Source organism: Tachysurus fulvidraco, chromosome 24, assembly GCF_022655615.1.
Source record: "Tachysurus fulvidraco isolate hzauxx_2018 chromosome 24, HZAU_PFXX_2.0, whole genome shotgun sequence".
NCBI classification, from domain to species: domain Eukaryota; kingdom Metazoa; phylum Chordata; class Actinopteri; order Siluriformes; family Bagridae; genus Tachysurus; species Tachysurus fulvidraco.
This window is the reverse complement of record NC_062541.1, coordinates 8,601,077-8,627,686: the sequence shown is the minus strand read 5'-3', so window position 1 is coordinate 8,627,686 and position 26,610 is coordinate 8,601,077. Positions and strand designations below refer to the sequence as shown.

The 26,610-nt window shown below is 38.2% G+C and overlaps 2 protein-coding genes across 2 annotated transcripts in view; both read left to right on the top strand.

Annotated features, from left to right (window-relative positions):
* Positions 1–19,084, top strand: part of ppp1r9a (protein phosphatase 1, regulatory subunit 9A) — a 41,856-nt gene extending 22,772 nt beyond the window's left edge. Inside the window, 14 exon segments of the mRNA XM_047807677.1 lie at positions 255–390; positions 4,757–4,909; positions 6,308–6,361; positions 7,962–8,191; positions 8,974–9,070; positions 9,522–9,672; positions 10,483–10,601; positions 11,615–11,678; positions 12,580–12,649; positions 12,914–12,965; positions 14,655–14,774; positions 15,807–15,983; positions 16,571–16,686; positions 16,688–19,084. Of these exon segments, the coding sequence (XP_047663633.1) occupies positions 255–390; positions 4,757–4,909; positions 6,308–6,361; positions 7,962–8,191; positions 8,974–9,070; positions 9,522–9,672; positions 10,483–10,601; positions 11,615–11,678; positions 12,580–12,649; positions 12,914–12,965; positions 14,655–14,774; positions 15,807–15,983; positions 16,571–16,686; positions 16,688–16,784 (1,636 nt within the window). The 3' untranslated portion in view covers positions 16,785–19,084.
* A 2,628-nt stretch (positions 19,085–21,712) lies between these two features.
* On the top strand, positions 21,713–26,244 carry asb4 (ankyrin repeat and SOCS box containing 4). Its single transcript, XM_027175874.2, has 5 exons — positions 21,713–21,975; positions 22,968–23,267; positions 23,659–24,149; positions 24,272–24,385; positions 24,932–26,244. Exons 1-5 carry the CDS (start codon positions 21,837–21,839, stop codon positions 25,115–25,117), a joined length of 1,230 nt encoding a protein of 409 aa, XP_027031675.2. The 5' UTR covers positions 21,713–21,836; the 3' UTR covers positions 25,118–26,244.
* The last annotated feature ends 366 nt before the right edge of the window (positions 26,245–26,610 follow it).

The following is a 26,610-nucleotide window of genomic DNA, read 5'->3' as shown; positions in this document are numbered from 1 at the left end:
CAAACTCCCATTTTAAACCAATGTTTGCTTGTTAAAAATAGTTGTCATGTATTTACTTGGACTTCTTGTCATTCCATTGTTTGTAATATACCTTTTACAGTAAGTGTTAAAGCACATACTGTACTCCCAAACACACATTCTCACACACACACACACGCACACACACACACACACACACACACACAGCAATGAAACAGCCCTACGACAGCAGTAATAATCCTAGCCTGCTCATTGGGTGTTTTATCTTTGTGCAGGTTTGTGATAGGCCGGGAGCGTCCAGGGCAAGAGAGTGAGGTAGCTCAGCTGATCAGTCAGACTCTGGAGCAGGAGAGGCGTCAGAGAGAGATGATGGAGCAGCAGTATGCACAGTATGATGCTGATGACGACGAGGTAAGCCTTTGAGCAGAACATCTGTCCTCTGCGACTGATCTGTGCAAACCACAGCCTGCCTGAACCCTGAGTAACCCTGAATAACCCTAAATAACCCTGTATAACCCTGTATAACCCTGACAATGACCACAGATTCTGCTGCATAATGTAATGTTCTTCATCCACACTGCACACTTTTTTTGACTAAAAATCTAAGATGATGTAAAAATGTTTGTTCTTCCTTGCAAAATACATGCTTCTGGAATGAATCTGCACGAAAAAATTTAATATTTTAATAAATTGATTTTAATTTTATAACTTCCCATTGATATTCATGCAAAAGGGTACTGTAACACAAAGCGTTCCCCTATTCACTCTCACTATACTCTTTTTCTGCCCATTGACAAGTGAGCAAAAGCCCAAATATGTTTAAAAAAACAGCCTGAGGGGGAAAAAAGATTAAACTAGATATAGCATGACAAAAGCTTTGCTAACAAGTCTACATCTTATCAAAGCATGTTAAATGGTGTGATAGCACTTAGTATGTAGTACCTTTTTTTTTTAAGATTATTGTGACGTGTACAGAAATGTGTTTCGTTCCTTGAGTATGTACTCTTGCTTTGACTGGATCTGGTGTAAGCGCTTTTCTTTCATCTCAGACTAAAGAGACTGAGCTTGTTTTTCTGCCTGTCAGCAGCCTATTTTCTAGGAGGATTTGTTTCCATGCATTAGACTGAGGCACATTTCCATAATATGACATGTGTTGCCATGGCACTAAGGTTCTATATTAAAGATCAGATGATTGACTGGAGGAAAGGCTGAATCATCAGCCGTGAAACTGGGATACAGTCATCAGCGCGATGCTGGGATAATTACATTTATAAGCTACATGCATTAGATTTTACCTTATTATTTAAAAGGATAGGGACAGTTTAGCATAATAGTCAGTGGTTATTAAATTAGAGGTTATAATGTTGGAAGAACTTTCTTAAAGCTGCCATAAGCAATGTTTGCAATCTTGCTAACAAGTCCTTCCTTTTTCAAAAAAGATACTCACACAGTGATATAGTGCCATTGCATCTTGAGCAGTACTCATAAAGTGTCTACATGGGCTTTTCTTTTGTTTCTAATTGAATCTGGCCTTAGAGCCAGAGTGCATGGCCAGCCATGATACAGCACCCCAGGAGCAGTGAGGGTTTAGGGCCTTGCTCGAGGGCCCAACAGTGTCAGCTTGGCGGTGCTGGGGCTTGAACCCCGCTATCTTCTATCCAGAGCCTTAACCGCATCATGAGCCACAACTGCCCTACCTGTGCATCAGTCTAATGCATGGAAACAAATCCTCCTATGAAAGAGGTTGCTAAAAGTCCAATGCTGACACAGATACTTTGAAACATCTGTGAAACAATTGCTATAGCAGCTATAAACAGTCATACCCTCACCGTTTTCACTATTTCTCTTTCTCCTGTAGTCAATATGTTGAAAAATGTTCCTGAGAATCCATAAAGCCCTTCATCCTGAAGACATCGCTGTGTCAGAAAGCATAGCTTTACCTCTGACTGTTACAAAGCACTGACACTAAAGAGGCTTTCCATAAAAGTGAACTGAACCTGTCATTACAGAAAAATTAACACACACTTTTAAGTATTTTTATGTGCAGTACTTGCCATACGCTAATGTATTAGACCAAGCATGTTAATATGATGCTGTGATTTGTCTTGCAGAGCTAAAATTTGTTAAAACAATGTGCATCTGACAAATTTGTCAGTGAAGTCTACATATAGTACAGAACATGTTAAAAAAAAAAACATAACAGTATCAGTTATAGCACCTTTAATGCACCATTGCTTGTTATCACAGGGGTATCTATTTGTGCCCTTTGTCTGAATTTTTAACCTGGGAAAGTGAATGTATTGTAACTTAATTTATACAGCAAAAAATTAACTTAAATATGTTTTAATGATTTACATATTGTATCTGCTATACTGTAGCTGGTAATGTATTTTAGTAAAAATTGCTAACATCCATTTTTCTTTTATAAACGTACCATGTTAAAATATCAGCCTGTCACATTCAATATTTAAAGTCATAGATTTTCCACTGCCATTATCATTGCAATGTCCTGTTCTTATATAATAACTGCAACGATTTGTAGTTGGAGTGCAGACTGGGATAAGTGCTTAGTGCAGCTTTTTGTGAGGCAGAGCAGGGATTTGACATTGTGGTATGTGGAAGCCTTGTGGTTAAGGTGTTTGACTACTGATCGGAAGGTCGTGAGTTTGGCTGCTACTGCTGTGCCCTTAACCCTTAATTGCTCTCCTGTATGAATGAGATAAAAATGTTAGTCGCTCTAGATAAGGGTCTCTGCAGATAATGTAAATTTGATCTCTGCCCTGTTTCATCAAACTGGTCTGAAAGATTGTGTTTGTAATGAAAAAGCCTCAGTACACAAGTGAGTGCGGCTGAGAAAGGGCATGTGTATCTTATTTTTGTGAATTAAAAAACTCCTGACTATATAGTAAAATCCCACACACCCCTCACACACACTGGATAAAGGTACCATAGCATTCGGGCCCTCACAACCAGACTGTGTAATAGCAATCAGGCTTCTTAACAAACAGAACTAAACTATACCGAATACACACACTCACACCCAACTGTGTGAACTACACTGGACTGTATAAACCAATCACTCACACAATTGCTGTTTTCCCCACCACATTTCAGTACTTCATTTAACTGCTGCTACAACATAATTTTGTATATGTTAACAATTGTTGCACAATGTACTTTATAATTCAGTATGCACACTGGCAGCGCTATTTTGTGTACTTTGTATATTTTGTCTTGTATTGTTTTGTATTGTCTGTTTGCACTGTCCTTGTCTCGCACTGTTGCACTAGGTTGCACTTTATGTGGCTAGGATTTAAGTCCTTAACTCTGTGTTGTTTTATGTTTTGTTTTATGTAGCTTTATGTTGTTTTATGTAGCACCATTTTCCTGGAGAAACGTTGTTTCATTTCACTGTGTACTGCGTCAGCTATATATGGTTTAAATGACAATAAAAGCTTCTTGACTTGACTTGAGAAGTCTTTAACAGCAGGTTCATCTCAGGTGAGGGAACGTAGCTGAGTAGGTTCACAAAATCGCCTTTCAGCTTTCGAAGAGAGGTGCACTGAGATAATCAGAGATAATCAATTGTGGTAGGCTGTGTTACACACTGACTAATTAAAAGTGACGCTACTGTACATAACAAGCTTACCCTTCTGAGAAGGTCAATTGTGGGTGGAGAGAATTACGCTGCGCTCTCTTCCATGTTTTTATTGTTAATGTATGTTTTCACTTTTTTTCTGCGTTCGGTAGTTCAAAATATAACTTTTTTACAGATAGATTTTTATAGTCCAACTGTGTCAATAATGATGAAATTGTTTTAGGTCTATCAAGTATGTTATACAATATACATCCATGTATATGTGATAATGCAAAACCAAGAGAGAAAAAAGTTAAAAAATGGATATAACAAATGATATAACAAAACACATGCAATTTTGATGTAGTTAGTACAGCTATGATGTGCATTAATAAAGGCATTACAATGATATATATCTTCAAATGTTTTGGGCTCTGATGTCTTAGTGCATATTTGATTTGTTCCATTTTGTTCAGCTCCCACATTTTTTTGTACCCAGACACAGTAGGAAGGAGGGTCAGGTTGAGGTTCAGATGTCCATCTGGATGTGATACACTTAATAGGGGCTGCTAATAGGATTTATACCAAATATCTTATAGCTCTAGATTCAGACCCTTCTGCATGCTCACCAAGAAGGAAAATTTAATTTGGTTATGACCATAGAATATTGGTGTGTTTATTATATTACTTGTAATCCACATTTTCTCCAGCACCTGTCTGAACTGGGCAGATACGTTGTTATTTTGTGAAGTTTGGACAATAACTTGTTATTATTCCATTTGAACTCTCTCTAGATATTAGATATGGTTACTGGAAGTAATTACCCACATGCCTCCACCGGGGTTTTCAGAGAAATAATGTTAGTACAATGTTTGTACAATGTGTACATTATACTTTTTCACGTGTACAGTATATACATTATACTTTTTCATGTGTTATACTTTTTTCTGCAAAGTCAAATCCATCATAATCCATATAGCTAGTCTGTTTCTCACTTCATCCTCTCTAGAGATAATTTTGTTTTACTAAATCAAGTGTTAGGAGGAATAACTGAATAGGTTAATTAGCAAAATAAACACTCAGGGGCTTTATGACCAAGTTGCTCAGATACACTTAAAAGCTCCCTGAGGTAGCATCCATTAATTAGCATGTGTGATATCTACCTGTGTCAGTGAACGTCCTCTCATATGCTTGTCTCAGACGGGAGAGTATGCCACTGATGAGGACGAGAACGTCGGACCTGGCAGAACTGAGAAGGACGTAACCATTGAGGTTTTTGACTTGCCTGAAAACGAAGACCTCATTTCACCATCAGAGCTGGACGCCACCAAACTATACCAGAAATTCAGAGAGGTAGGCAGCAAGCTCCAAGTGCACTTCATTTTCAGTAGACTCACAGAGGGAATTCTTGAAGTGAGTAGGTATGCATCAATACAATTAATTTAACTTTTCAGTAGCGAAGTAAGTAGCCTACCATCATCTGTAATTTTAATCAATTAGGGACATCATGGAACACATCATTTAGTTTACCTGGTATAAATAGGGCACATTTTCTGCATTTGGCAGACGCCATTATCCAGAGTTACATTTTCTTTGAGGGTTACAAGCCCTTGCCCAGCACTGGCAGCTGGGTGTATCTGGGATTCGAACTCAGAACCTTCTGATAAGTATTCCAGCACCTTAATCACATCCTCCATAGTAATCATGATCAGCACACAAATTATGTAGAATTTAAATTAATTATATATATTAGCTAGCTACATCAGCTAGCAAACCCTAACCCTAGGCTTTCTTTTAATAATAAAAAAGCACTCCAGTACAGCTGGAAGTAAAATAAAATTCATCCCTTCTTAGTAAATGTCAGCCGATCTTCAGGAACATCTTACTGGAAAGGAGCTGTCATATTCACTCACCTAGCTTTGTATGTAGACAGTTTTTTCTCAACTAGCCAGCATTTACCAACAAACTCCTCATACTGAGGTTTATTTTTAAGCTGTTTTATCAGATTACTTGTACTGTAGGGAGATGCTGTAATTCCTCCTCCTCCATTGTATTTCTGCAGAGCACAGTTTGCAGTCTGTTTGTTCTGCCATTATTAATCGTGAAATGTATCCAGCTCACAGTCATTTCTCTTTATTAGTGCAGCGGTGTACACGAGACTGACATACACACATTTATGTGGTATTGGACTGGAGCATTTAGTATAACAAATATGAGTAAAAGAGGCCAATATCCTATATCAGTATTTCTATCTATGCATTGCTAAAGAAGACCCCGTTTTATCTGTCAGTACAAATACAGTTTGTGATGCAAAACAAAATGTACAAAAACTTTATTCATATGCAAACAACCTTTTATTCAACAGCAATTATTCATACAACCTGTGTCCTAGTGCATAATATATTCACAGATCAGTTCTGCAAATGGTTTTTACACCGAATCCTACTTACACCCAGTCGTCTATGCTACAATTCTTAGACTTCAGTAAATGCACTGCCTTATGCTTGACATTAAGTTAAAAACCCCAGCATCCCAGTGAGCCCTTTCTCCACCTCACTGTTTCTATTAATCTTTTTTCTTCGCTGTGCTTCTCTTTCACTGTTATACTTCTGTGTATCCTGAATGGGAGATAGTAGGAGGGAGAGTGTGCAGGGTTACAGAGGACATCTCCCTCTGTCCTAAACATTAAATCATCTTCACTCTCTTCCTCTCTGTCTCTTACTCTCTGATTTGCTCTCTTTCTGTCCACAGCTACAAATCAAACACACTGTCACTGAGGCTGAGATCCAGAAACTCAAGAGCAAGGTAGGAACCTTGGAAATACGCTTGCATACAACAACTGTTTCTTAATGGAAAGCTTGAGTTTTTTCTATTTGTAATACATAATAGCATAATTTACAATATCAATAAGAAATATATAAAATAAATCATTATTGCGTAACACTTTATAAACCGAGGTTGAGATATGATTTCATATAGTAAGTTTATGTAATACATTAAAATATCAAGATTACAGTGCTATTGATTAGTTTTCTATAACAGCGGCTCCGATTGCATTTCCAGCTACAAAGCACATCACAGGTTTATATTAATGTTGTTCATATGGTAAAGTTTTCTGTGAGGAGATGTTTGTCAAATTTTTGGAAAGCATCTCCAGTTTCAGAGCTGAAGCTGTCACTTAACGTTTTTGACAGTCCTTAAGGTAAACAGAATTCCAGATTCTGGTCTCCAATAACAGAGCAAGCTGCATTATTATATTATAGTCTTTTGTACATGTTGTTTGGTTTTCAGTGATACTGATACCAAAAGATTACTGATCTTTTAACTTACTTAGTATTAAGTAGTTATAAGATGCATCCTGGAACACTTTAGCTCTGCCGTGTGCTGCTAACCATAAACTCCCTGTTTAAGATGTTATGAAATGTTACAGCATAGGAAATAGCCGTGTGAATCCTTTACGAAGTTGGTATTGCAGCATTTTCTATACGAATTTGAGTAAATGAGCACAGTGTTACAATTATACCCTACTGTACTAGTGTTTGAGTTGATTTGTTTTTAGTTATGACTGTTTATTTGGTGTTACAAAGAATACGATTGCAGGAACTTATTTGTTTCAAGGACACACAGCAATAACCGAAAAATTGTTAGCGTCTCCAGTGTCTGTAGTTTGGGACATGATGTTATTGGGAAATAATCAACTTAACAACATAATCAACATAATGCAGTCTCTGGTAATGGTTTCAGACTTTTAGCTAGTTGAAGATAGCATCTTATTCATTACCATAACAATGCCTTACCATTATTTTGCCATCTTGAGTACATCTTGTGCATACAGTAAATTTTAAAGCATTTGTTAATTCTTAGGTAACTGTTAACTCATCTTTTTTATTTGCTTATATTTATCTATGATGTCTTTTGCTTCTGTTTGTTCATTTCTTAATTTTGTTACTCTAAGATTACTCGAAAGATTTTTGCCTCTGATTTTATCTTTAGTTGCGATTCTGCTGATTTGCTGGTAATAGTAATCAACAGGCACTATGTCCTGTTGCCAGATATTTTTTATGAATGTGTAATCTGTGCCTTGGCTTTCACAGAAAGTGTGATTATAAGACTTAATATCTTTAAATGCTTGAGTTTAGAGAGAATAAATGATCAGCTTTAGAGTTATCATGCAAAACAAACAACAACGTGTAACAAGCGTTATTTTGAGTTTAGACATATGAAGGTACTGCAGTTTCACTTGTATGGTATAGATTCTGCATTGATGTTTTTTCATCTCACCATCTTGTTGTTATAATACTTTGCGCTTGAAGGGTGCCAGTAATTCTGGAGCTGGCTGTTCTAGTATGATTATGTAGTGTTTATTGATTGATTCCCTCCCTCTTCTCTCTCTCTCTCTCTCTAGCTGGCATCAGTGGAGAAAGAGAAGGCCCGCTGGGAGCGAGAGAGAAGCCAACTGAAGCAGAGCATTGAGGATAATAAGGAAAGGATGTTAAAGCTGGAAAGCTACTGGATCGAGGCTCAGACTCTCTGCCACACTGTCAACGAGCACTTAAAAGAGGCTCAGAACCAGTACCAAACCCTGGAGAAGAAATACAACAAAGCCAAGAAACTGATCAAGGATTTCCAGCAGAAGTAAGATCATCAGTAAAGGTTTTACATTTATATTAGGGGTTTGAGAGAAGAAACAGAAGCTCAGATATTTATACACATTAGAATTTAATCTACTGAATCCCACACCTTAGACCTGAGCATTGGGCTTAATTATATTAATTTTTAGTGGTTAATCATGTGTTTATTAGATTTGTCTGGATTTGAGAGAGTTGTGAAATGGTTACAAGGCTTTTTAAAACTACTGAACAGAAAAAAAAAATTGGTTGTTTTTGTAGCCATTGTAATCGGTGTAATCTCTTTCTGACTGTGTGTATTGTTAGATCTTACAGAGAGAGCCCTGGAGCTGCAGTACGGAGAGAGGGGGAGAGATGGAGGGGGGGGGGGATAGGGAGACAGAGAGAGAGAGAGAGAGAGAGAGAGAGAGAGAGAAATTCTTTATGATGGTCATAACAGCTTCAGTACAGCCTGACTGGATTTAATTGCATTTTTGCACTGCAAAAGCAACCTGCGTTTAATCACCTAGTTTGATTAAGAGACATTATTCCAGCTGTAAAGTGTCGCTGGACAGGAAATAATGAGACTCCTCAGACACATGGGGTGCGAGATGACCTATCAAACAAACCGCACTTGCATATGCACATGCACACACACATACACACACACACACACACACACACACACACACACACACACACACACACACACACACACACACACACACACACACACACACACACACACACACACAGTTCATGGATGTGAAACTTTCTATCTTCTATTAAAAGTGTGCAACTTTTTCTCAGGGAGGTGGAGTTTGCCCAGAGGGAAGAGGCAGAGAAGAAGAGACTTGAGGACGTGGAAAAGGCTCATTTAGATGAGATCCATGGGCTGCAAGTGAGGGTAATTACACACACACACACACACACACACACACACACACACACACAAACAGTTCATTTAGGGATGTTCACAGCTGGCACAAATACTCAAATCTCTTCCCAGGGGAGATAATGTGCTTATTTGGGAAATCTTCATCACTGAAGTACAATTTTACATGACTGACCTGCTGTTTATCCTATTAATGGTTCCTGTGCAGTGTTTATTCAATTGATATTTCTCTGTCGGAGCTCTATAGAGATCAGTGCTTGAATGCAATTGCTTAAACTTTCCACACTTTCCATTTTCATGCCATAATGAGATGGTGTGTGGTGTGTTTCCTTCACACCCCGTTGTAACAGAGATAACAGAGCAGTGTTTATTCAGGCCTGAATTTCTATTTTAACAGTGTTGACAGTCATCTCATGTCAACCTCATGTGTGATAATCAAACAAACTCATTTGTTTCTGTGCAGATTACAGCACTAGAGTCAGAGCTGATGCAGCTGATGAAACAAAATGGCATTCAGGTAAACAACAACAACAACAATGGTGTGAGCAGCTGCCCACAGCTGAGCGAGAGAGGTGCTGTGCTGCAGTTTCCTGAGAGATGCCTCGCTACAGGAGGTGAGCCACAAACACACAGACTCAGCACTGCACCAATGTGACCCAAGAATCCATTCATTACAGTAATGATTGTCTTTAAGGAAGGCAAACTTTAACCACCCCACTTTATACTCACAGCATTTTTCCATTGATAAGGTGTCAGGGATTCATTTGGAATGCTTTTGTGTATTTTTCACTACAAAATAGATATTTTCATTGAAAATAATTGTTACAATTAATGTACATGACCACCACGTTTTGAAGACTGTGGTAAAAAATAGCAGAAAGAATTTGTCAGTCCCAAGTAGGGAAATAACCGAATAATTAGCTTGTTCAACAATTTTAATGTTAAGATAATTTAGACGTGTGAATGAAAAGAAATAAATACACAGCCAAGTGTGACACCAGCTTATGTTTTCAGCTGCGCTTTTACCATGAAGTTGCTTTTCCCTCTAGGTAAAGAGCATTTTACTCCTTGCGTGTTCATTCTGAGCCTGCCAAAACAACAGAGATAAAACCAGACAGGGCTGGAATACTGATTAAGATGCGAGGTGACTGAATGAGGCGGCTTAGAGGGGGCACTCAGACTTCACTGAGACACGCTCTTTAGAAGGAGTTCACGCTACCCTGTCAATGAAGCACTGTTTCATTTAACATTTTCTTAAACCCTTTATAATAAAAGGCCAAGGACTCATGAGCGAAGAGTGAAGTCTGAAAAGAGGCAAAGCTCAAAAGTCAGGCCTTCTGTGTTGTCAAGTAGAATGCTGTTATTATGTTGTTAATGTATGGATGCTCTGTTGTGTAACTCCTGGCTCGTGCTTTATGTGTCAGGGTCAGACGAGCGTGTAGGCAGCGGCCTGGTGAAGGGTCAGACGCAGATGATTGGAGCCTTCAGCAGTGTACAAGACAGCAGCAGTTCTACTGTTGGCGTGGACGTCCTCCAGCGGAGGGTAAGTTGCAACACATACATGCATGGATATGTGCACTGGGCTGTGGATAAAAAGAACAAGGACATTAGGACATAAACTGGACAACATTTGGAGACAGCAGTTGCATTTGCAGAGAGAGAGCGAGAGAGAGTAAGAGAGAGAGTAAGAGAAAGAGATTTAAATATATAGCAGAGCAATTAATTTTACAACAACTTTTACACTTACATCCCTTTCTGTTAAATACCGACCTGCCCAGTTTCTCAAACAATTATATCCTCATTAGCATAAAAATATCTAGTGTAATGCACTTAACATTACGTCTCATTGAAAGCCTGATCATGCTTCTAAATGACATGGCCGGTTCTTACGTAAAGTCTTTATGGAAGATATTAATTGACATGTCTGAGTCCTAGTGGTACTGATTTAATCTCACCTGGTGTCAAAGCTTATTCTAGGCATAGGTTTAAATTTATGGCCTGTCCCAAATTGTTGACCTGTCTTCAAGGGCATGAGGATATAAAAGCAAGCAGAATACTTTTTAAAATGTTGTCTGTTGTTCAATGTGGATATCTCACCTAGAAATAGCCAAAATAATAATAAACCATGGTGAGAGTGGATACTTCTTTATAGATATACATCACTAGACGAGGCACTTAATTAATTAAACTTAATTAATTTAAGCATAATTTGATTATCTTTTACACCATCATTGATGTTAATGTTGTTGCATCCACCCTTCTGCTTTCTGCTCTCAACAAACCATCCACTGTAATTGTATAATTGGTCCCTGCTAGTTATCTCAATGTGTTGTGAGTCAAGGAAAGCACATGATGTGAGAACATTGACAAAGAGGCAAATTGAGGGTACATACAGGGCAATCGTTTAAATCTCAAAATAGGAAATTGAACACTCTAAAGCCTTCCATAACGTGTGGCCCCACTTTGACCATCTGGATGAGCAATAGGTTTGCAGTAAAATCTAGAGGATGTACCTGATATTATTTTGTTTCTATGCCCTTTCTTTTTTCTCTGTAGAGTTCTCACATCCTTCCCACTGCCATACGTGAGTCCATGGCCCCCAGGGTGCCAGAGAGTGATGGTGAGTTCTCCACACACTCACTAATCTTACAAAGAATACTTCTTACCTGTCACACCAGTGAATAGTTACAGGGCTGCAAAGTCAATAACGTGCGTAATCCAAACTACAGTGTTTTTAATGTGGGATTGAGGCACATAAATATCCATCAGCTTGAATGCTTGACATTCAGTGTGTGAGAAAATTACACTTAACTGTCAGTATAAGGTTGAGGTGTCAGAGTGCACTATATGGCCAAAAGTATGCAGATACCTGACAATCACACCCATATATTTTGTTGTCGTTGCCCTGTTCGGAGTCCCCTGTTTGGAGTCGAGTGGATCACTTGAGCCGCATATTTGATTTTGGCACAGGTTTTAGACCAGATGCCCTTTCCTGATGCAATCCTCCCATTTTATCTGGGCTTCGGAGTGGCACTAGGAGTTAAACCCTTAAGTCCCCGTAAGTGCCCATTCTAAAACACAGGCATTAACATGTGTCGCCTTTTCAGGCTTTCCAGTGGATTTTGAAGTGTGTCTGTGGGGATTTGTGTTCATTCAGCCAAAAGACTTTTATTAATGAGGTCAAGTGAGAAGGCCTGGTTGACGAACCAATCCATACTAAACGTATGTGGGGTTGAGGTCATGGCAGGCCAGTTCATTTCTTCAATATGAACCTTGTTGGTGGTCATTCTGGAACAAGAGGGGTCTTTTAGTTCCAGTAAAGGAAAATCTTAATTCTAAAACACCATACAAAGACTTTCTAGACAATTGTGTGATTCCAATTATAAAGCAGCAGTTTGTGGAAGGCCAGCATATGGGCATCATGGTCAGGTTTGCACATGCTTTTGGTCATACAGTATAGTGAATATTACATAATTGCAGTTTTTCCAAAATGCAAAGTCTGAATTTTGGGCTCTCTGCAGGTCCTCTAGATGTGTCAAGCCTATCCCAAGGTCATGATGAAAAATGCAGGAAGAAGCATGTGGACCTGGGGTAAGATGTAGAAGATTTTATGGTAATGGGTTGTGAAGAATTGAAGACATATTAATGATTATTAATGAGTTGATGTGGCTGGGAAATATAGTTATAAGGTCCTAGATGGACACCATCTCTTTTTTCAGACAGAGAGAAGTACATGTAAATGTGAACACAATGAAAGACACAGGATTTTATATATATATATATATATATATATATATATATATATATATATATATATATATATATATATAACCATAAAGTCTTTTCTGCCCTCAGCTCCACAGACCCATCAGTAGAGAAACCAAGCAAGGAGAAACGCACAAGCAAGGTATGGCTTTTCATCAACATCCAGCTTAACTGAAAATGTGAAGCTTTTTTAAATGTAATTTCTTAGTAATGAGGTTGCCTGTTGTGTTTACTGATAACATGTTTATTTGCAGCAGAAATCATTTTCATGGCCAAACCTCTTCTCCTATTCATATAACTTGGTGCTCTATCTGCGGTAAAGCCAGAAATACGCTCATAAAATTAATTTAATCTGAATATTTAAAATCAGCTCTCCACATAAATCTGAAAATAGTCTAAGAGCTTGTTTTTTTGAGTGATTTGTTGATTTTTTTGGGATTATTCTGCTGCTGTTTTCTCAAAGATAGTCTTATTGTGATTTAAATCACAAAATTTACAAATCATTTCTTATGGGATTTAAAAACGATATTCTATACTAAGAATATAGACTTTTTTTAATTCTGCTTTTAAGAAATTTGTATCCCTGCAACACCTGTGTGTGCACAATGAAACTGTGCAGCATATCGCATTGGTATTGTTATATATAATGCTTTGGACTGAGGTGAATGCATTATTTTAAAGGAAATAAAGATCATATCATGTGCCAGAAAATAGTTTATAAAAACATTTGCACATGCACACATTTGCATATAAAAACATTAGTGTATATAAAAAAAAGTAAGTGTATATAAAAAAATCCATAAACTTTGAGAGACTTTTAACCAAAACTACACACACACAATCACACACACACACACACACACACACACACACACACACACACACACACACACACACACACACACACACACACACACACTCACACATTTATTGTACTGTCCATGTGAGGTAATATAAGAATGTTCCTAACAAGATATTAAAACGTATCTCTCTCTCTCTCTCTCTCTCTCTCTCTCTCTCTCTCTCTCTCTCTCTCTCTCTCTCTCTCTCACACACACACACACACATATATATATATTGTGTTTGTGTTATTAAATATCTGCCTCAGACAGAACAGTTCCAGCTGAAATCACAATATGTCATGTACTAACTCATGTACAGTTGTTTCACAATGCTTAAGACGTCAAGACGTTTAATCTGAGTTAAGCTTTACAAATGTTCCTTTATTATGGCAAGTAACAAAATGGTTATATTAAGCTATTAATAGGTCCTGTTATCTGTGATATTTGATATCTGTTTCTAGCTCTATAAATATGACATAGTTTCTGTTAAGTGTTAAGTGTTGTGAGATCAGTTTAAATCTGTTTACAATGCTTTAAATAATACTTAAGAAATGCTAGGTTTAAATCATTAGACTCCTTAATGAGACACACTTAAGTAAATCACTCAAAGTATATCTGTGTGGTCACAAACATCTTAGCTTATTAATAAAGATAATTGTTAGCTTAAACAACTGTAAAAAAAAACAACACAAGTGTGATACAAAATTTAGAACTCTACATGTGTTCTTTGTCTGAACTCATTTATTTTTCAAACATGAATCGCTTTCAGCTGAAGCATCTTCATAGATCAGTAATCCTACCTCTTCTGGGAGATCCTGATGTCTGTGGGTTTCTTCTCATTTAATTAGGTGTTCTAAACTTAATTAAGAATCAATCATGGACAATTTACCAATTGCTGATTATTTACAGCAGTGACCCAATCATACTTCTGTGAAGAAAGACTTTTTTGTGCTGTTTCCGTATGTTCTGATGCTGATTGTTTTTTTCAGGCTTCTACTGTAATGGATGACATCAGCATGAGCAGCTCCAGCTCAGGAGAGTTGTGCGATTTGTTCGCCGAGCCCAAGATGACAGGCCACTCACACACGCTAGAGCTCTCATCAGATGAGGTAAGACAGTGTTAATGGTTTTTTCTTGATCATTTAAGGATGTCATTATGATGCACTTCAGTAAGAGCATCAAGGAAGAAGCTTTGCAAGTTTTAAGCCAGCAGATGGGGCTGTTGCATGCATGATCTCACTAATGATAACGAAAAAGTCACTTTTGTTCTGTGCTGCGTGTGGCAGAGCCCGGATACAAGTGACGATGAGGTACGGTTTGCTTTTTTTTTTTTTTTAAAGGATTATGCCTTGTTATTCTATGTTTCTCTCAGATGTTTTGTTTCTATTTTCTTTTCTCACATTTCTCTTGGTTGAGGTTGGTTAACATCATTCATTCGTTCATCTTCAGTAGCCATTTTATTCTGGTCGGAGTCACCGTGGATTTAGAGACTATCCTGGGAACACTGGGCATGAGGAGGGAATACACTCAGTATATTTCAGGCACCACGCACACACACCTTCACACACTCATTTACAGCTAAGGGAAATGTAAAGTGACCAGATCACATTTTGGATTTTGGTTTTTGGGAGGATGGAGGAAACCAGAGAACCTGAAGTATCCCACACACAGGTTGAACATGCAGAACTCCTCACAGACAGTATCAGGAGCTCAGAATGGAACAGGGTATTCCTAGAGTTGTGAGGCGGCAACACATCCCACTTGTCTGGAGATGTTTTGTTATTTATGCAGAGATCTCTTTTTGCCTCTGGGCAATAAAATCCTTCATCTGCTAAAAAAAAACCCATAACAAAGCTCATACCGTGTTTAAAATACATCACATACAGTACATCTCACATGAAAATGAATTCTTCACGTAAGAATCACTGCACACACGCTCTATGAGCTGATGGTATGTGTCTCATAGTCATTGTTCTGTATCGTCTTTTTTTTTTCCAGATGAAGAATCTTTGTGAAAGATCATTGTGTCTAAAAATGTGTACACTTTACAGGCAAATCCTGTGATTATTCCGATGACTTAAGTTCATACTTAAGTCTTAAGTCTTTCTAAAGCTGTGTATCTGTGTTTGGGTCCAATCCAGGATGTAGGGCAGCGGTTGAAGCAGCACCAGTGGCAGAACCGCAGTGTGCAGGACTGGTCGTGTCAGCAGGTGTGTCTCTGGCTCATGGGCCTGAACCTGGAGCAGTACATCCCTCAGTTCACTGCCAAGAACGTGGATGGAGAGCAGCTCCTGCTACTCGACAGTGATGCACTCAAAGTGAGTGCACACACACATACTGTACACACACACACACACAAAGTGAAAAGCCCTATTTTATTTAATAAAGAACAGCACGACATAATATTTATCAATTTATAGTTACATTTATTGTTGTGTTGTACTGATGTCACAGCAGCTATAAACATCCTTCATCGTAGTTTTCCACACTTGTGAAGTTAATAACACAAAAATGCAGCATGACATTTTCCCAAGATACCAGAAATCACAAACTCATATCCTAAAGTAAAGTTACAGATTGACCTTTGATTGTTACAAACTGCTGACACTGGAGACTCCTTCCAGAATTCTAAACAAACTTCCTATTAGAAAAGATTATCATATAAATATCACAGTCAGTTACATTATCACATAATAATTACAATCAGTCACATCTTAATGCAAAAAAATTACTGGATAAAATGTGAATTTACTTTCCAGGATGAACCCCAGTGTGGAGGATATTAGAGTGAACTTTAAGTTCTTTATTGGATCAGATATATTGTTTGTGAATAAAGTCCCTGGTTATTTGTAGTTTTTAGAATTAATATAAGTGTTTTACATTACTTTACATTTGCTTCTTCTAGGATCTAGGTGTAGCCTCTTCTCAGGACCGCGCTGTGTTTAAGAAGAAGCTGAAGGATCTGAGAGTGCTGATGGAGAAGGCCTGCAGGAAACACGAGAAACTGCAGAAGCAGAAACATGAAAGAACTGGAGCGAGCACAGAACGAGTGTCACAAAAACAGCAAGACCTCTGAGCCAAGAGTACTGCAGAGTGGCAACATTCAGTCACGAAAATAACTTCTAAGAGATGAGTCTTGTATTTTATGGTACTCTAGTCTGGGCTCCATTTAGCAGACATCAGACATCTCACTGGAAAATGCACTGCTAATGAACTGCCACTGGAGAACATAAACCAAACCATCCTGAATAACTGATTCTTTTAACTGTATTTAAAATTTTCTTTTCAACGGGTTTAAACTGCTTGCTCATCTAAAATTATTTATTTTCATTTTAGCTTGAAATGTATTAACAATAATTCTGGCATTTCAAGGACCTTTAAACATTACAAATTTGCATATATATATATATTTCATGTGCCATTTTCTATTGAGACCAAGATGTGTGGTTTAATCTGTGTAAAAAAATCTCATGGCTTAAAGCACAGGTGATGGAGATGCAGTGCTGCTCTCATACTGTCCAAAAGCTCGAGTGCTGCTCACTGGAAATAATGAAATCTTACTGTGAAAAGAGAGCCATTCCAAGTATTCCAAGAAATATCCCAGACCTGGCACTAAATCCATCATACTTTGTGGATACTGTATACCTGTAGCTGTATTAACACTTCAGTCTGCTGTTTAGTGTCCTGTATCCCTCAGTGACAGAAAAACGCAAGTCTGCTGTTCAGAGCCTAGTGCAAGAAAAGAAACAGCGAGGAATAATAAAGTGGACGCCTGAACATGTGACTGTGCAGCCACACTGGAAAAGCCGATACCGAAAACGCACTCCAAAGAAGACAGAACGGATCGCCGAGATGTCCTGCTGCTTCTTCTTCCTCACCGCTACCTGCTTTTAGTCGTTATTTGACTGCATTTGACTCAAGTGCTGCCTTCTGAACTACCGCTGTATAGATTTTGTATAGAATAGCCGCTCTGAGTGTGTGAAACCCCCTGACTACGGTAGTCTCAACATCTGAATGGTGTTCAGTAGCTAACAAACCTGCACTTAAAGCAGACTTATTCAAATGTATTATTTAATGCATATTATATAAATGTTATTTTATTTCCCCGGACAGTGGGATGAGATTCGTTTTGTCCATCAGACTGCTGTGTTCATGCTTAGCTCAGCACCATATCATGGGGAAAAAAAGTATTCCAAAATACTTTTAATTCAATATATATAATACTAGCAAGTATTGATCCTAATCCATGACTCTATTGTGATTTTTTTTAATGTACATTCAATACATGAGATATTTCTATCAGATATCCTGTCGCTTATTTAATATTCAGCTGTAGTTTAGTAGCTCTTCATTCGCTTTGTTGTTTTTACTGATGCAATTCTACATGTTTGTGTTCATATTTCTACATCTTCGTGTTTCCCTTCTGTAATCAGTTCCATGTTTACATTTGAAAATTGTGATGATTTCAATAGAAACACAAATGCAGCGCTGCAGGGTATCAGGCTGCGCTGAATCATTGTGTGAATCCTAAAAGTTCTCACAAGGTATGTTGGTCTTTGCTCCACATATGCTTGTATTTCCTGTCATTTAGCTACAGTGTGTTAGAAACTTTTTTCTTATAAGGAGTTTGTTTGAATTATTTATTTTTCAAATCTTAAAAAATATTGAAAAAAAAAGCACCTGATGTAATTTATCAACAAAATATTATATAGTCATATTTATGCCAAAAATCTTTCTGAAGTGATCTGTCTATCCCTGTGATCAATTAGTTTCTATCCTTTATGTCGATCCACCGTAAATGTTTAAAAATCAGACTGCTGCTTTCAGATTTCTGTCAGTCAGCAACATGCCATGACTTTTATATATATGACAGTTAAAAGCAATATGGGAACTTCAGCTTTTAAGAGATGTTGTCTCTTTGCTATGGGATGCCTATATGAATGTGTGTATGCACAGGATAATCATGGGTGATGCTGGCGGTCATGACTCATAATCATTATTAGACTAACACACACATTGCTGAAACTGTGTGCACCTTCTCCAAACGAGTGCTCCATCAGTCTTCAGATGCACAAACAAGGCAGCTGTTCATCAGTTTGTAGAAACGGTTTCTGCCCCGTTTATTCGCTTCTGTGCTTTCTGCAAAGTTTCTTGTTTTCCTAAATAGTCAAGGCGTTAGCTCCTTCCACTGCAGATCAAATGCAAAGCCCTGAAATTACAGAGCTGCTCCTTTTTCCACCGTTCTGTTAACTCACAGCTGCATGAAGGACCCAAGGTGCCATGTGTCCCTTAGTTCCAGGACCGTCATATTTTCCATGTTTTTATTTTTGAGAGGTTAAAGTTGTCACTTATGTTGACTTGTAAATACACCTCCAAATGACACAACCATTCCCCGAAATACAACCAAGGTTCATTCCAATACAGTCTCTGCCTTTTATTTGTTTTCCTTCTTATCATGTTCATGAGTTAAAAATGGTTATATTATTTTATTTCCCTTGAATAATATATGTTTATACACAGAACATACACACGTGGACAAAATTGTTGGTACCCTTTGTCAATGAAAGAAAAACTCACAATGGTCACAGAAAAAACTTTAATCTGACAAAAGTAATAAATTAAAATTATATGAATGTTAACCAATGAAAGTCAGACATTGCTTTTCAACCATGCTTCAACTGAATTATTTAAAAAAATAAACTTATGGAACAGGCCTGGACAAAAAGGATGGTACCCCTAACTTAATATTTTGTTGCACAACCTTTTGAGGCAATCGCTGCTATCAGACAATTCCTGTAACTGGCAATGAGACTTCTGCACCTCTCAGCAGGTATTTTGGCCCACTCCTCATGAGCAAACTGCTCCAGTTGTTTCCGGTTTGAAGGGTGTCTTTTCCAGTTTCAGCTCCTTCCAAAGATGCTCAATAGAAGGCCACTTTAGAATAGTCCAATGTTTTCCTCTTAGCCATTCTTGGGTGTTTTTAGCTGTGTATTTTGGGTCATTGTCCTGTTGCAAGACCCATGACCTGCATCTGAGACCAAGCTTTCTGACACTAGCCAGCACATTTCTCTCTAGAATCCCTTGATAGTATTCAGATTTCATTGTACCCTGCCCAGATTCAAGACACCCTGTGTCAGATGCAGCAAAGCAGCCCCAGAACATAACAGAGCCTCCTCCATGTTTCACAGTAGGGACAGTGTTCTTTTCTTGATATGCTTCATTTTTCTGTCTGTGAACATAGAGCTGATGCGCCTTGGCAAAAAGTTCCATTTTTGTAGGAACATTCTCCCAGAAGCTTTGTGGCTTGTCAACATGTACTGTAGTTTGAAATATTTCAGTCTAGCTTTTTTATGATTCGTTTTCAACATTGGTGTCCTCCTTGGTCGTCTCCCATGTAGTCCACTTTGGCTCAAACAACGACAGATGGTGCGATCTGACACTGTCTTTCTGGGCTCTTTTGTTACCATTTGGATTATCCGTCTCTTTGATTTGTCATCAATTTTCCTCCTGCGGCCACGTATAGGGAGGTTGGCTACAGTCCCATGGATCTTAAATTTCTGAATAATATGTGCAACTGTAGTCACAGGAACATCTAGCTGCTTGGCAATGGTCTTTTAGCCTTTACCTTTATCGTGCTTGTCTATAATTTTCTTTCTAATCTCCTGAGACAACTCTTTCCTTCGCTTCCTATGGTCCATGTTGAGTGTGGTACACATCATGTCACCAGACAGCACAGTGACTACCTGGAGCCCTATATACAGGCCCACTGACTGATTACAAGATTGTAGACACCTGTGATGCTAATTAGTGGACACACCTTGAATTAGCATGTCCCTTTGGTCACATTATTTTCAAAAGTCTTTTCTAGGGGTACCATAATTTTTGTCCAGGCCTGTTCCATGAGTTTATTTTTTTAAATAATTCAGTTGAAGCATGGTTGAAAAGCAATGTCTGACTTTCATTGGTTAACATTCATATAATTTATATTTATTATTACTTTTGTCAGATTAAAGTTTTTTACTGTGACCATTGTGAGTTTTTCTTTCATTGACCGAAGGGTACCAACAATTTTGTCCACGTGTGTATTTAATGAGATTACATCAGTGATGATGGCTTTTACATTCAGCTGCTCGTTAGACAGTTCTGAGACAAAAATACTGAGGGTGACACCACAATTTGTTGCCATCTTAAGATTTCATTTTATTATTTTTAAATATTATTTTTAATCAGTCAGGCTAAGCATTTAATTGTAACAAGGTTACTTTTTTTTTACTGTGAATGTTCGCATTCCGCATTTAAGTGATATAAAAGTGAAAGTAACAGGATTAAGTTTTCGTCATAGGAATAACACTTTCTAATGAATAAATTTAAAAAAATGAAAATGAGAAAAACTTTCTCTTCTTCTGCCCATGATCTTTGGGATATTTGGATGATGCAACATGTAACGTTTAACTTTTATTCCAAACGTATCATGGGGTGAATTTGTATGGAACAGGTAACAGGATTGTGTCATTTTTTTTCATAACCAATAATCGATGACTCAAGGAAAAGAAGGCTGTATTATGTTAATGTTAGTATGTTGATTCACATATTAATGCATACATTATTATTATTATTATTATTATTATTATTATTATTATTATTATTATTATTATTGTTGTTGTTGTTGTTATATTTCCCTGTAAATGACATATAACAGGTTGGAATAGACAAAATGCAGTGTTTAGTAATGTAGGTAGTTATAGAAATAGCGAGTTATTTATAGTATCTGAAGGTGTAGCACTTTACCTGTATTTACCTGCACATGACTACGTATGTAAATGTGATCTCACTGGGACACAACACGGCAACCCAACTGTGGAAACACCAGTTATATAAACATGTACATGTAGAAATGTAAGCTGGATGTAACCAGAAACTTAAATGGGATGCAAATTTCACTGTGCTGTCCCATTACTCCTGTTTTTGTTCATTCTTGTGTGTGTTCAGTGTTTTGTTCAGGAAAAATTCTCCTCTTCTACAGATGCATACAGTAGTTAATTCAAGTCAGTGCAATAATATATTTGAGCGTTTAGCAGTACTTTTTTAGCTTTCCCCTGCTACTCTAAAAATAGTTGGAGGTATCTGTGTTTCACTCTCGCCTGTGTGTCACTCTCTGAACCACAAACAAAATGAAGCCTCGGTTTCTTTCCGCGCTGAAACGCAATGACGCACCGGAGGTAGATGAGATCCTCCGCACCAGCAACATAGATATAGATACCGTGTATGACGTCGAGGACCGAAGAAGAGTCCTGGCGTCATATAAACAAGGTAACTTCTGTCTATTTACTGTGGAACAAATGAGCAGTGATTGAGGCCTGCTACTAGATGGCGACGTAGTGCTGTAACTCAACACTCTGGAAGACAGAGAAGGAAACTTTATTTTCAGAATATTTTAACCAAAAAATGTTTTATGTTATACTAAATGAAAAACTTTATGCATTTTTTTATACGTTTTGCATTTTGCAACCTAATAACTAATGATCAAATGTTTTCATTACTTGATAGGTAATTTAACATCCATTGCAAAACTAAAAAATAAATGCTGTTTCTTATGAAATTTCTTTTGAAAAATCTCGGTAGTCAAAAGCTGATGTTCTACCCTGGTTAAAGTCTCGTCGCCCGGTGGTCAGCCTGCCAGGGATTGATCTGCATGGTCAGACAGTGTCCCATGGGATTGTTATGTACAGTATGAAGCCGCCCTGGGACTTTCATGCCTTCTTTTGAACCAATGTTGTGTCAGTCAGTTGAACCAATGTTGTGTCAGACTATATGGTCTGGTCTTTATCAGCAATCAGGTCTGCACTGAACACTGCGCTGCACTGAGCCATAAGTTCCTCAGGAGCTCTCGGCTGCACTATTATAAACTGTTCTAGAAAGGACATTATTTACATTGACATTATTTACTGTCCATTGTCACCCAATGCCTGGTTCCTCTCAAGGTTTCTTCCTCATATCATCTCAGGTAGTTTTTTCTTGCCTTCGTTACCTCCGGCTTGCTCATTAGGGATAGGGATAGACACATAGTATCATACATTTTAAGTTAATATTTTTTAAATTGTATATATTCATTTATTTATTTTTTATCCTTAGTTCTACTTCTTCTTCTTCTTTTTATTATATATTTGTGAAATTAAAAAATGCTCTAAAACCCTATTTTTAAAGTGCAGCACATATCTGTTATCTAGTTCTAGCACCCAAACACCCTTGCAGTGTTCTAAGAATATGTTGATCCCTAATGGTTTTGTGTTTATTGTTTATAGGTTACTGGCTACCAGACTATAAGCTGGAGTCCTCCTGGGCGATGGCTATTCACATATGCATGATGCACAATGCGGTGGAGAGTGCCTTAGTGCTCCTACAGAGGGGAGCAGCAGTGAACAGGAAGCCGAATGGGAAAACACCACTGCATGTGGCCTGTGAACTGTCTCATGCTGACTGTGTGGGTCTGCTGCTGGACTGGGGGGGAAAAGTCAACAGCATGTCCCTGAGTGGACACAGCCCACTGCATTACTGCATCACACAGGAGTCAGTGGCCTGTGCCAGACAGCTGATACTCAAAGGTCTGAAAATAGCCAGCACCCACTGTGAATGTCCAAATGTCCAGATTCATATTAGTGTGTATAATTTGTTTAATAGTTGATGAAAAATAATTTTTTAAACAGTGATTTCACTTTACTATAATTATTCACTATTCATGTTAACTACTGGGCTGATTGGGCTGTTACCTTTTGGTCCCTAAGCCCAAGAAGTAGTCTGGTTTGAAGTTTTTAATATGTATGATTTAAAGCAATCAGTATACAGTAAGTGGTGTAATCTGAAGATTGGTGCATTGGGCCTTAATGGGACTTTGCTAATATCTGGTGGTCCCATATTGTGGTCATTGTACACCAAGAATCAAGGTAAATGTGGGCTAACAAAGAATCCACTCACATCACAGCCATTTTTGTACAGGAGCAGATGTGAACAAGCCAAGCCATAACAATGATGAAGACACTCCTTTACACACAGCAGCACGTCTTGGTGTCTCTGAGCTTGTTGGCCTTTATGCTGTGCACGGTGCTGATGTGAATGCGCTTAACGCCCGTATGGAGACCCCTTTGATCACAGCTGCATTCTGGGCAATGGATGCCAATGAGCAGACTTACAGCGAGAAGCACCATCTTGTGTGCCGCATGCTGCTGGACTATGGAGCCAACCCAAACCTCCAAGAGCAAAACAAAAAAACAGCACTGCACAAAGCTGCATGGAACTGTGACCAAGCGCTGATGCAGATTCTGCTTGATGCTGGTGCCAATCCCACGATCATGGACATGAACGGCTGGGCAGCCCTTCATTTTGTGCTAAATTCAATGCAGATGAGGCCTTACTGTGTACCTTATCGCTGCTTCCAGCTCCTGCTTAACTATGGAGCAACCAGAGTTCACCCAAAACAGTTCCACAAGGTACTGGTTACACAGTCTGTCTACACTACCTTTGCTAATTCATCACCTACAAATGTCTTAATCTAATATTTGATTATTATTATTTGATTAGAGAACAACACTTTGTCTGATCTATTAATTAGGTGCTGCAGATTTGTCATGATGACCCCAGGACAGTTGAAGTGATGGCAAATTCCTATGAGCATCTCATGAGTACCACAAAATGGAGGAAATCTATTCCTGATGAAACATACAAGGTGTGATACTGAGGCTTGGATATGGGTGTCTTTTTGTACTTTTTTGCCAGCTGCAGTCAAAGCAAACTGCTGTCTAGTGTTCCGCTTCCTGGTTTGGGAAGAAATGATGCTTAGTGTAATTATCACATAATTCTGCAATTTGGAAGGAAATTTTTTCGTGTGAAAACCTGAAGGTACACAATCAGGTATTTGGATCAGGTACGAAAACAACCTTACTGTAGTATATTATTTCACTTATTTCCCAAGAAAAAGAGACTATGCTGTTGTCAACATCTGCTTTTATAAGCATTTGAATTCTATTGTGCTTCTTCTGGAACTCTTAAATGTTCAACAGAGGATGTGTCATTAACCTTTTTGGAAGGTTTAGTTAACTATCCACATTTATCATAACACTTCTAGTGGTTGTATGAACCACTATAAGATCTACAAAAAGTAATTTAAGAAAATAGCTCCTGGAATGTGAGCATGGTACAGCATGCTTATGCATTATTGTATACATATACATTACTAATATGACCCTTTAATTTCTTTCCTTCTTTCGTTAAGCGTCATGTGGAGTTTTATGACTCGTTGTTTGCTGCCTGCACCAGTCCACGTTCTCTGCAACACCTGGCCAGATGTGCCATCCGCACGACGATGTGCTGCTGCTGTGAATCAGGCATTAAACAACTCCCAGTGCCTCCACCAATCAAACGATACATACTGCTAGAACCTGTGGGAATCATATGCTAGTATCTGTATTGGCCCAATGGTGAATTCACACTGTGCTAATCTCAAACTTCATCCACATTAATAAGTTCCCTCAGGAAAGTTCTGTAGCTTTGGTCAGATCTACAATATTTTCATTGTTATTACATACACTGCCAGTTAAAGGTTTTACCAACACTCAATATTAACATTTAGAGTTAAATGACAAATAACAGGGTCAAGGGAAATACTGTAGAAATAGAAAGTCTAAGCAGGAAATGGGTATTAATGAAGAGAGAAGTGTATATCTGAGTACACTTGTTATTATAGGAAAAGGCTACATTTCTCTGGATCACCCTAATTAATCACATGAAGCTCACACCCTATATTCTTACTGATAAGAAGCTGATATTAACTGTCAGACAAATCCAGGTTCATACTAACTAACAGTCTCAGAGGAACTGCTTTACCAACACTCACCTTTAATAGAGCTCATTTAGGATCACAATAGAATCTGAAAATGGCCTGAAGACCTTGAACACAGATTTGGGAATTTGATGGATTGCTTATTTCCTTTTTTCCTTATTTGATTCCCAGTAGTGTGTAAACTGTGATAAAACTTAAACACTTCCAAATGTTCAAAGACTTTTATATGGCAGTGTATTTCTTTGCAGAGAACAAATCTGTTTTATTATATTGAAATGTTCACATATTTTTTGTCAAGACACTGTAAACACTTATTAGAATCACTTTTAAAAAGACAAAGAACATCAGTCATAAACATCCCATTGTCTTTCAGTTGATGTTACTAATCCTTCTGATCTCTCTCTCTCTCTCTCTCTCTCTCTCTCTCTCTCAAGCATTATAGAACTGACAAAGTTGCGAGGTTGACGTGTAAACTGCATTCATAAATGAACACGTCATAAAGTAGAAAGAAGTTGAAACATACAAACCCATAGTGTACATTTGTAAACAGCACTCAGGCTGTCAGTGACCTCAGCAAGTTTTTATCTGACGAGTCTGATCAACAGTTTACTCAGAGCCGATCCTGTTATTCATGTAAACTTGTGTCTCCTGCTGCTGCCGACTCTCACTGCTCAGAGGTCAAGAGTTCTGGGTGTGTTTGCATGTGATCTTAGAGGCATGTATAATAAATCACCCACACAGTGTCATCTGGAAGTAATGACTTTCCGTAGTGCACATCCCCTGTTTCCATTCAGAGCACAAAACCAAACTCATAACCAACCGTCACGTTGTTCATCAAACTCCTAGTGGCAGCATACAATCCAAAAATACTCATCCACGTACAGAAACGTTTAGTGAGACATGACGGCAACTTTGAAAGTGGCAGCTTGGTGTTACTAAGTGAAAGGTCAGGGAGTGAGTCCAGAAACAGAGGGGTGCAGCGATGCATTTCCTAAATGTCATGCAGCCACAAGTGTTCGTGACCGGGTCCTCAGGAGAGCCAAAGGAAAGAGAGTACAGTGTTCTAGATATGAGGCTGAACTCCAGGCTCCATGCCAGAAATCCAGCTCTGT